This window comes from Clarias gariepinus, chromosome 7 (assembly GCF_024256425.1).
Source record: "Clarias gariepinus isolate MV-2021 ecotype Netherlands chromosome 7, CGAR_prim_01v2, whole genome shotgun sequence".
NCBI lineage: Eukaryota > Metazoa > Chordata > Actinopteri > Siluriformes > Clariidae > Clarias > Clarias gariepinus.
In genome coordinates, this window is record NC_071106.1 from 7,108,083 (window position 1) to 7,120,067 (window position 11,985).

The window sequence follows — 11,985 nt, forward strand, 5'->3', positions numbered from 1 at the left end:
AAGCAGACGCCCTTATCCAAAATGACTTACAATTTTTATCTCATTATACATCTGAGCAGTTAAGGATTAACACTAGAAGCGCCCCGCTAGTGTTACCTACTTATAACACGGTTCAGCGGTCATTTGACCGCCTATTGTTTTGAATGGGAAGATGCTGCTGACACACAATGATCGCTAGATGGCGCTTTCACCTAAAGCAAATTGTTTAGCTCCAAGATCAACTTGCAACAACTTGCGCCATCCATTCCCGCGTTGATTATCAGCGGTATCTTTTTGTCATATTCAACTGAGAAAACCTACTACAGAGTCTCTAAGGGGACAAAGGAAGAGGGAAAAAACGGCAGAACAAAAACAAGTCATGTTTTGCATTATAACCCAAAGTTTTTGGCATGACTTTTTTCTGCCGTTTTTTCTCCTGCTTTGTCCATCTAGGGGCTTCGTACTATAACAAAAAGGAAAGCTCTACTTTATTTTATATCATATGGAGAAAAATTATTCGTTTGTTCATTCTATTTGAAGCTTCTGAACGTCTTGGAGCAGCGTTTTAGTTCTGAACTCGCTTCCGTGAAATTATCGCTAAAACAATATTTAATTTAAATAAACCAGATCTACCACAGCAGAAAAAAAGCTGTATTTTTTTTGTTTATATTCAGAGTAACACCTTCCAACCACCTCTCATAGTCTATTGTTAATTAGTTTCTGCCAAATCATTAAAACTATCACTACATAAGTACCCCAACACCATTGATCATGAGTTTTAGCTGAAACTAATCTTATACATGCAACAAAAAATGTAGATGCTTTGGATCCCTTTTCTTGAAATGTGCGTTTTTAATGGACAGGTCTGTAGGTAGAGTCCTCTGGGTCGCGCTGAGGTGAGGAGCATTGAGCAGGAGAGGTACATGTCAGGTAGTGGGGTGAGATACCTCATGGGGAGTGTGAGGTAACAAGGTTCCTTTTTGGCATAGACTTATAGTTTACAGAGTCTGTGGGCAAATAACATGCAAGGAAAGATCTACTTACCAGTGGCCTTTTTATTGGCTCCATTAGTGCATTAGTAAGCCATGCCCTAAAACACACAGGAGCTGTGTGACACTGTGTGGTACAGGTCCAAGTGAGAAGGTTCCCTTAATATGTGAACATTGACTGTAAGCCACAATATACAGGTGCATCTCAATAAATTAGAATATCATCGAAAAGTTTATTTGTTTCAGTAATTTCAATTAAAAAAGTTACAAAAGCTACACTTGATGCTGCGTGAAAACGCTATGGGAACATCTTTCTGTGTTGTATCAAACGCGCCAAATTCTGGCATATATAACCCCGGTCAGGCACCCACTCGCCCCAAACCCCCCATCTAACAAAGCCGCCGAAACTTTTGCCCCTTTCTCAGAAACTGGCAGTGTGAAAGCTACTGGCAAGTATATCTCCTTGGGTACTAAGCACTGTAGAGAGAAACTACAGGATTCAGTTCTTAGATCACCCTCCGCGTTTCAACGACGTGGTCTCCACTTCCATGAAACCGGAAAGGGCGCATCTGCTGACAGACGTTGCTGGGGAAAGGGGCCATGGAAAATGTTCCCCTACCAGATGGAGAGTCCAGCTACTACAGTCGATATTTCTTGGTTCCCAAGAGAAACAGGGGGCTGCATCCAATTTTTAAATTTTCGCAGGCTGAACCGCTATCTAAAGGTAAATAAATACAGCTTCAAAATGTTGACTGTCAAAGTGATTGTTCTCAAATCCTACCAAGCGATTGATTTGTGACAATCGATCTGAAGGACGCATACTTTAATATAAAAATATTGCCACAACACAAGAGGTTCCAGAGGTTCGCTTTCAGGGGCGAAGCTTACAAGTATCGTGTCCTTCCATTTGATCTAGCTCTCTCATACACATACACAAAATGCATGGATGCAGTTCTGGCTCTTACAACTCCAAGGCATCCATATTTTGAATTACATATAGACAATTGGCTGGCCCAGTCTCAGGAGCTAGTGCTTCGCCATTGGGATGTCATCCTAGCTCATCTTTGTTTCTTAGAATTGAGACCCAACCCCACGAAAAGCGTGCTCTTTCCTATTCAGAGGACAACATATTTGTGTGTCACATGGAATTTGATTGTAAGGTGGGCACAGCTGTCTCCCGCTCGTGTCGAATCCATTCTCAACACCCTCAAGGAAATCAAGCTGGACCAGCAAGTGACTGTTCATCACTTTCAGAGATCTTTAGCTCTAATGGCAGCTGCATCCACGGTGATACCTTTGGGCCTTCTGCACATAAAAGCATTTTAGATGTGGCTAAGAACCAGGGAATTTCACTCGAGGACCAATCCCCAATAATGGTGACGCGCATGGGGCTTCGTACCCTCTCTATGTGATTCAGACCCTGGTTTCTGATGCTGGGTCCCACTCTAAGTCCATCATGTCGTCGCAAGATGCTAACGACAGACACTTCCCTCATGGGCTGGGGTGCGGTCAGATGGCCGTCCAGCCCAAGGGAGCTGGAGAGGTTATCTTCTCGCACAGCACATCAATTGCCTCGAAATGATGGCTCTATTTCTGGCCCTGAAGCACTTTCTCCAGCAGTTGAGAGGCTACCATGTCCTAGTGCGGGTGGACAACACTACGGTAGTCTCATATATAAATCACTGACAGACTGTCCTCGCGCCGCTTGAATAAGCTAGCGCACCAGGTTCTGCTTTGGGCACAGGACAAGTTCCTGTCCCTCAGGGCGATTTACATTCCAGGGCATATAAAAGTGGTAGAAGATTTGCTGTTCAGTCAAGCTCTAAAACATGGGCAATGGAAACCACCCCGAAGTAGTCAGTCAATCTGGGAGAGATTTCATGTAGCAGAGGTGGACCTCTTTGCCTCGCAAGAAACAACAAATGTTCCCTTTACTACTCTCTGACTCTTCCAGCTCCCCTGGGTCTGGACGCCTTGGCCCGTACGTAGCCTAGATCACGCCTTTATGCATTTTTCCCTATAGCTCTGCTCCTGGGAGTCTTGGCGAGGTTCGTCAACAGGGTTTGCGCCTCTTACTCTTACGCCCCGTTGGCCAATCAGAGTGTGGTTCTTAGATCTAATATCTCTCCTCGACGGCTTACCTTATCAGTGAGGAGGGATCTTTTGTCTCAGGCGCAGAGGACAATATTTCATCCCCGGTCCGAGCTCTGGAACCTTCACGTCTGGCCCCTGATCGAGGCCAATTAAGAGATACTGGTCTTAACCAACCAGTGTAATTGAAACTATTTTAAGTGCTAGGGCTCCATCCTCTAGAAGAACTTATGCCCTCAAATGAAGTTTATTTGAAAGTTGGTGCATGGCAAAACATGTAGACCCAGTCCACTGCCGATTTGGTTTAGTGCTGGAGTTTCTGCAAGAAAAGTTGTCCTCAGGCTTATGCCCTACTTCTCTTAAAACGTACGTAGCTGCTATTTCGGCTTGTCATGTTCTGACTGATGGGGTTTCTGTGAAAAAGCACCCTTTAGTTGCCCGTTTTATTCGTGGAGCTGAATAATTAAGGCCGCCCACTAGAGCCACTGTCCCTTCTGGGGACTTATCTATTGTGCTCAAAAGGTCTGATTGACACCCTTTTGAACCTGTTAGGTTTCTGACTCTTAAGCTGATTTTCTCATAGTCGTTACTTCTCTGAAGAGAAAGGATAACAATCCTCTCAAGGTTTCAATTATCCCTGTTGCTTGTGCACCTTTTTTTACTACATGTTTCCTTTCAAAATCTACACTCGATGCTGCGTGAAAACGCTATGGAAACATCTTTTTGTGTTGCCGGTTGTGAAGCATGTGTGTATCAAACATGCCAAATTTTTGGCTTATATAACCTCAGTCAGGTGACGTTATCTGATAAAATGCACCTGCAGGTTATAAATAGGAGTGAACTGGAAATATTCCTCAGATCTTTTTTTCTACAGGACCGTATAGTGTTTGCGTGTGATGTGTGCAAGCAAATTTAAAAGTATTAACTCACCGATATGGTAGAGTTTGTTAGGAGATCTTGGCGCTTCTTGTGAATTGACAGGAGAGACTTACTCTTGATTTTGCAGGTAAGTAATGCATGCGATTAAGCGATTGTATATCGCCTGGCCGCAGAAGCGGGATAAAAAAAAAAAAACATTTAGACGACAGGTTTCTGTTGGGAGGCCGGGGGGACGAGTCGCAGATGCTCTCTCTCTCTCCTCCTTTTTGGCGACCTTCATGACGAGTTAACTCTTTCATGGAATAAGCCTTCTTAATCCCGTGTTTTTGTACCATCAACTTTGATTTATATAAATATCATTGATGTGAAGGGTTATATGATGATGTCCCAGATAGAAGACACGCTTGCAGGCCCTCTTTCTCCTGGAACATCATCCTCCCTGAAAAAAAGCACACTCCAAGCCACGTAGACTGACATCTTCCCTGGTGGGGAAAAAGCTTTCAGGCAGCGGATCAGGCTGGTGCTTCACTGCACACCATGGCGGGTTTTGCAGGCTCAACAGGCTGACCTGCTAAAAGACTTGAGCACTGGCGGGCTCTTAATGATAGGGCGTTCCTGGAATTACGACGAGCCACAGACCTGCCTTTTTGTGCAACAAGCAGACGGCCCGTGTTATCAGCCGTTTTATGGCTGCGATGGTTTCCTTGGAGAGGCACCTAAAGCCGAACCTCATGGACATCAAGGATAAGGAGCATGCATTCCTCCTTGATGCCCTATCTCGCCTTCTGGCCTGTTTGGGAACGCCGTTAACTAGGTTTTGGTAGGCAAAATTATATGTACAAGCCTTCAGGAAATCCTTTCCCCGCCGTGCTCAAGGGTCAGGACTTTCGGCCACCCAGTCCTGACTGGGTCTGAATCACCCCTCGTAAGCCTGGGGTGCGGCACGCTGCGCTTTGCAATCCGCCTTAAAGAAGTCAAACCTACGTCCTGTCACAAAGAAGAAGTCCTGAGGCTCACTCGCGCAGGACCGTGGGAGTGGCTCCCCCCAGGAAAGGCGCAAAGAATTCCTTTCAAGGATGAAGTGTTCTCCCTGGCACCCCAGGGAGGTCGGTGTTTATGCTCCGCCACCACTGGTGTTTTGGGCAACACTAGTTTCCAAGAAATGTTAGTCTTTTCCTGCCATGTTTCAGGATGCCGAACATCTCCCTCTTGTTTATTTTCAACATCAAAAACAACGGTTGTTACAGTTTCTTGCATAAATCCACTGTAGTCACGACAAGTCGCTTGCTGTGTTCTGTAGCTTCGATAGATTACAGTTACAACAACTTATTTTACTGTATTCCTTTTAGCTTACTGTCTCACGGTCAAAAGCTTGTGTGCTCCACACCTTTCTGTATTCTTCCGTGTCTTAACAACAACTACAACTAACGTGCGTGATAGACATGGAACTGCATAACTGTGGGATGATGTCACAGAACAACCCATGAAATGATGTCACAATACAAATTATATGTATGATACTTAATGCTTAATGCTTAACTAATAAACTGAAATAAGATAAACATAACAAATCACAAGAATGAAATATGGCCCTTACAGACGTTGTGGAAAAAGGGGGATTGGTTTGTGACAAGAAAAAGAGGGATTGGTTTAAAGGACGCATATTTTCACAGAGAAATATTGCCATAACACAGTAAGTTTTCGGGGGTGAAGCGTAAAAACTTCCACCAAAGAGTCTGAAAAGCAGAGTACAGGGTGCGTCACACAGCCACGATATATTATACTATAACCATATTATACCAAAGATAGAAGTGTATTTTTTTTGTTATTCTAATGTTCTATTCTGAAGGTCTATTTTCCCAGTTATTTCTATACTTAAATTTTGATGTCTTTAAATGTAATTTCTTTTATAATAACAATAAACCGATACAAACAGATGCTATATAACAGTTCATTATTTGTACAAATAAAATCATTAGCTAGTAGACTTAATAACTTAGTCTAAATAATAAAAATTTTTACAAGCCCTTGAGCTGTTGTTAGTGCCCAAACTATTTTCCTTCTTGACCATGCACCCAGTTTTCCTCGAAGCCTCTGTCCTCCGCCTTTTACAGCTCTGGAGCAGGAAAGGTTACATTTACAGTACACACTCTTCAGATTTACATCCACCGCACTAGCCAGTGGCGTAAGTGAGAGCAGCCTTTTTTATGCCATACGCTGTCACATCAGGTGAGAGATACTATTGCATTAGCCTCTGAGACGCGCGGTCACACTTCGCCTCTAGGAATCAGGGCTCATTCGACCAGGGGGATTGCTTCATCTATTGCGCTGGCAAAAGGTGTCCCCTTGCAGCAAGTATGTTATGCGGCAGGTTGGTACTCTCCGCACACATTTGTTAGATTTTATAGTTTGGATGTTCATGCTACTCCGGGCTTACAGGTCCGTGAGTCACCTTCCCAGAGCTAGGTCTGAGACCTCCTTGGCTATTCTGCGCACACGCAACAAACCCTGGAGTGCAGTGAACACTTTCAGTGCCGCGGCGTTGGTATTCTCATTTCCATAGCGTTTTCACACAGCATCGAGTGTAGCCTTTGAAAGGGAACGTCTCGGGTTACTTTGCTGTAACCCTGTTCCCTAATAAGGCAGGAACAAGATGCTGCGCCTCAATGCCGCACTGCCTGCGTCCTTCAGACAAAATTGATCTAAGGAATGTTTCCGGTTCACTCTTATTTATAACCTGCGGGTGCACTTCATCAAATGATGTCGCCTGACCGAGGTTATATATGCCAAAATTTGGCATGTTTGATACACACATACAATTCCCATAGCATTTTAATGCAGCATCTCGTTCCCGCTTTTTCAGGGAACAGGCTTACAGCAAAGTAACCCGAGACAATTTCCTTCCACTTAACTTTCCATTGATGTGACTGGATACAGGACTATGAACAGCCAGCTTCTTTAGCAAAGACATTTTGAGTTATGTACTTAACAAAAAAAGGTGAAATAACTGGAAACATGTTTTATATTCTAGTTTCTTCAAAATAGCCACCCTTTGCTCTCATTACTGCTTTGAACAATCTTGGCATTCTCTCGATGAGCTTCAAGAGTCACCTGAAATGGGTTTCCAACAGTCTTGAAGTTCGCAGAGGTGTTTAGCACTTGTTGGCCCCTTTGCCTTCACTCTGCGGTCAAGCTCACCCCAAATCATCTCGATTGGGTTCAGGTCCGGTGACTGTGGAGACCTTTTTTTTTATTAATTACATAACTCCACATGTGTTCATTCATAGTTTTGATGCCTTCAGTTTTATATATATATATGTATGTGTATGTTGGTCTGGAAGAGAAATGTTGGTTTAATATAAGGAATGACCACTGAGCAGCTTCTCTGTTCTGTTCTTGAGAGTTCATTTAGTTTGTTAAGCTTTTTTGTTGTACTAAATCCTATTTTGCATCATCCAATTTACTGCTAGATGTTTAGAATTGAGTTTACTTTCTTGAATTATTTTACAATTACATGTAAATATAGTTGATACATGTGTATTACACATACATTTCTTTAACAGAGTGCATTACTCAGAATGTAGCATACAGTATGTGCTGACACACATAATCCAGGAGGCATAAACTTTTCAGAAACATAAAAAAGCATTACATTTTTAAAAATGGCTGAAGGAATGTTTATCTAGTGGTTTATTTGGCAAACATAAATGTAAAAACAAACAATGACAGATTGTGATGAAAATAATTGTTTTCAAAGCATAGTAAATGGGAGAGCAGCATAGAAAACCAGAACTAAGCATTAAAAAAATTAATAAACTATTGTGTATTTAGTACATCATAACAGCTTGAACACCAAACAGTTATTCTTTTAAGTCTAAATTAATTTCTTGTCTTGGAGCCAGATTTTAAAACCTGATTACATGTACTATATAGCATAGTAACTTATACTGTAGAGCCTATCACATTCTAGTGCCTTTTCATTAGCCACTTTTTAGCACATAAAGCATAACAGATGCATTTTAAAAATAAAGGATTAACCATTATCTATCATCTTTTGCAAGGTTTTTTATATTTTGTTTGTTTTTTGTATGTGATGTCAGATTTTCTTAATTCTTGATTACTTAAATTTAAATTATAAATATCTGTCCAATTTTTTATATATGTATAATTATTATTTAATAATATTTAATAATAGGTTTAATCTGTTCTCAAATAAATTGGACGCAGAATACATCTACAGTATTTTGTGGTATTTGCAATAAGATCTAGTATATATAAATAATGCTTATATAATTATTAATAACACATGTTTACAATTCCCTATCTAAATTATCTTAAAGTGATTTAGATTGCATTTTACCCATCATGTTTTTCTTTGTATTTAGTTCAGGCTTAAATAGGATAATGTAACATTTTGGTGCGAATATACAGAATAGTAAAGCAAAACTGGATGCCAAAATAGCAAATATCTCCACAGCTACAGTAAATTTTCCAGGAGAGCTGACATAGGCTGGAATAAAGGTGATCCACACAGCACAGAATATAAGTATGCTGAATGTGATGAATTTAGCTTCATTAAAATTATCTGGCAGCTTTCTAGCTAGAAAAGCCAAAACAAAACACAAGAAAGCAAGAACCCCTATATAACCCAGCACTGCCCAGAAACCTATAGCTGAGCCCAAGTTACATTCTAATATGATTTTTTCCTTGTAGTAATTCATGTTTTTATAGGGGAAAGGAGGAGAAATTATTAACCAAATCACACAAATAAGGACCTGTATGAGAGTGAAAGCAAAAACAGCGAGTCTCTGCTGTAGAGGCCCAAACCATTTCATAAGATTATTGCCTGGAAGTGTAGCCCTGAAGGCCATAAGCACAACTACTGTTTTCCCCAAAATACAGGAAATGCAAAGGACAAATGTAATCCCAAATGCTGTGTGACGCAGCATACAGGACCACTCGGACGGCCGACCAATAAAAGCAAGTGAACAGAGGAAGCACAGAGTCAGGGAGAACAGCAGCAGAAAGCTCAGCTCAGAGTTGTTGGCCTTAACAATGGGAGTGTCCTTTTTTATTAAAAATAAAATAGCTACTAACACAGTTAATGTAGCTCCAAACAAAGAAAAAAATACAAGTACTACTCCCATAACCTCTGTATATGAAAGAAACTCTATGACTTTTAACACACATTTATCCCTGTCAGCATTAGACCAATATTCTGCTGGACACTGCTCACAGTTATTTGAATCTGAAACAATAATCACAGTTATTCTTATTAGGAAGAACCATATTTCTATGATTTCATTTATTTATACAATTGTTCAAGAATTGTATCCTAAATAATACTATGAGGATGCAAAATGTGCAGTTAACAAATTGTCTTTGAAACTTGGTAAAGCTGACATTACCTGTCTGATTACTGATCTCTCCTTCTGCACATGGTATACAGTCATAGCAGCAGACAGGCCTTCTTTTTTGTACAGCTTTCCTGGTTCCGCGAGGACAGCTTTCACTGCACACAGACCTTGGCTTCTAAGTTGAACAAAATCATTGCTACAGTCAGTACTTTGTGAGAGTTCTGGAAGTACATGTTGCCTGAGGCACAGCAGTAAACATAAGTCCGATAACAAACTTGTTTCAAAACTTATTATTTATAATGTTCAATCCAGCTATTTTTCAAGACTGTTGACTTTAGGCCAGTTTTAAATTCCATAACATTTTTTATTTAATTTATTTAAAATTTATTTTATTTAAAGAATGGAATATATTCTGTACAATTTAGATGACATTTAAAAATATATTATATATTAGATGGTGTCTTAAAGGATTAATATTTTAGTTGATATTTGTAAAGATGTATATCATTTGAATTATATAATTCGTCGTGATATACCTTTTTTTTGTACCCTGATTACCCTGTGTGTGTGTGTGTGTGTGTGTGTGTGTGTGTGTGTGTGTGTGTGTGTGTGTGTGTGTGTGTGTGTGTGTGTGTGTGAAAACATTTTATTTTAACCTCATTATAATTACAGTGGATGCACAACAACAAATTCACTGTTTTAATTTCTCATTATATGTTCCAACTCTGCTAAATGTGCATACAGTCAAAAGTCAGGGGAGACGTTAGTTTCGAGATACCAGCCTCAAAAATCACCTATCTATGATTGCCATGAAGGAAAAGCTCAGCATTTACAAAACTTTTATGAATCATACATAAATTTTTTAGTTAATTTTAGTTCACACAAACATTCATACAAAATGTTATTCAAAGATTGCTGAATAAAGCCCAATGTATGTACCTCTTTTTTCTCTCCAGCCCACACAATATCTTCAACATTTAGAACAAACTGTTTTCCACTTGGCAGTGATGCATCGTAATATCCCAAAACCTTAAATTGCACTTCTCTATTAACCCCTCGTTGCCAATTGACCACATCATATTTTGCTGCTGTTGCCCCAGTGCTGTCAAACCAAATCTGTTCTTCTAATGAAGTGGTGAAATGTACCTTTTTGAGAGACTCAACTACCTTCAAGGGATACAGTAAACAAGCATTCATTTTATGACAATATCACTCATGAATGCAGCCTGCTTGTCTTCTCTTCTTTGTATTACCTGCCATGGTTGTATTGCTTTGTCTTTCGTGCAGTTTTGGTTTTCTGTGCATTTTAACAGGCTTTGTAAAGAATGTGCCACAGCATAAACTCCATTGTAGATGTTGATTGCATATCTTAATTCAGATATATCTTCATTGTAGTTTTTATATGGAATCATATCTTTATATTTGCTGCAGTTGTTTGCCGTTTGAGAAATGTTTTCTGCTGAATGCAAGCAAGGGACTACTCTTTGCCAAAATTCATTTACAACATAGTCAGCAAACCTAGCAATGTTAAATTTTCCCACATCAAAACCAATAGATCCAGCCAGTATGTTATAACTTTCTGGGACTGCCAGATTGACAGCAGTAATCCATGCCTCCACACCAATCATCTGGTAGCCAGTGACATTTTGTACAATAAGATGATCTACTAGAACATTCATATCAAAGTGAGCTAGAAATAAGATAATTACTTTGGCTGTGCCTTTCTTAATAATATCTACTACTTTTACTACAGTGGCAGTGTCTGACCGGTCAAACTTTTCAGAATATTCAACACATATTCCCTCCTCTTTGGCTGCATCCAGGAAAATAGCCATTCCATTGTTTCCATAGTCATTATCACTGTTCACAGCTCCCACCCATGACCAGCCAAAGTTCTTTACTAAAAATGCCAATGCTCTGCTCTGGTAATAGTCACTCGCTATGGTCCTGAAAAAAGAGGGGTACTCTTTTCTGTTGCTTAAACATTCACATGTGGCAGCATAACTTATCTGAAAAAAGAAAAGAATATAGCCTAATTTAAAGCAGCTTTCACCAAAGTACCTACCTAGTAACCAAAGTTCTTTTTAGCAAGAAATTCTACCAGAAAAATACAAATGAATATTACAGTCTACAAACTATATTTATGTATAATGTACCTTATGATTATAAAAGCATATTTGTCAAAAAAAATAGTGGTAGCAAAGATAACCTGCATTGATGTATTTATTGTAATGCATGTGATGCTTCATTCTGGTTAGGGCCATGGTTAAGCCTGATAAATACAGGCAAAACTATTTACTTCATATTGCATATCACGTGCACACACAGAAACACATTCACAAGCTTTCACATGTAAGAATAATTTAGGATAGCCAGTCCACTTATTTGCAAGGCAATATGAAAATTCACCTCCTTTCCAGAATTGTGTTTCAATGTAAATTATAGAAAAAATATCAAAAATATCTTTGGCTGTTGAGGCGAAAGAGATTCATGTCAAAGTAATTAGGAAGTGAGTCAATATAGATAAATAAAGGCTTAACTATGATCATGTGTCTAAAAAGATATTAATCTCATTGTGTTATGTAACTATTAAATACATTGGTATTAAATAATGATCAAAATTAATCATCCTTACCACTGGGATGTTAAAAGGTCCTGTCGTTTTTGTTAGTGCTACAGTGGAAGTAGAT

The 11,985-nt window shown here is 39.7% G+C and overlaps 1 protein-coding gene across 1 annotated transcript; it reads right to left on the minus strand.

The window, feature by feature from the left end:
- Window positions 1–8,272: 8,272 nt before the first annotated feature.
- LOC128528213 (extracellular calcium-sensing receptor-like) lies at window positions 8,273–10,492 on the minus strand. The gene is made up of 3 exons (XM_053500968.1): window positions 10,235–10,492; window positions 9,371–9,470; window positions 8,273–9,189 (listed from the first exon to the last, which is right to left on the minus strand). Exons 1-3 carry the CDS (start codon window positions 10,490–10,492, stop codon window positions 8,273–8,275), a joined length of 1,275 nt encoding a protein of 424 aa, XP_053356943.1.
- Window positions 10,493–11,985: the final 1,493 nt, after the last annotated feature.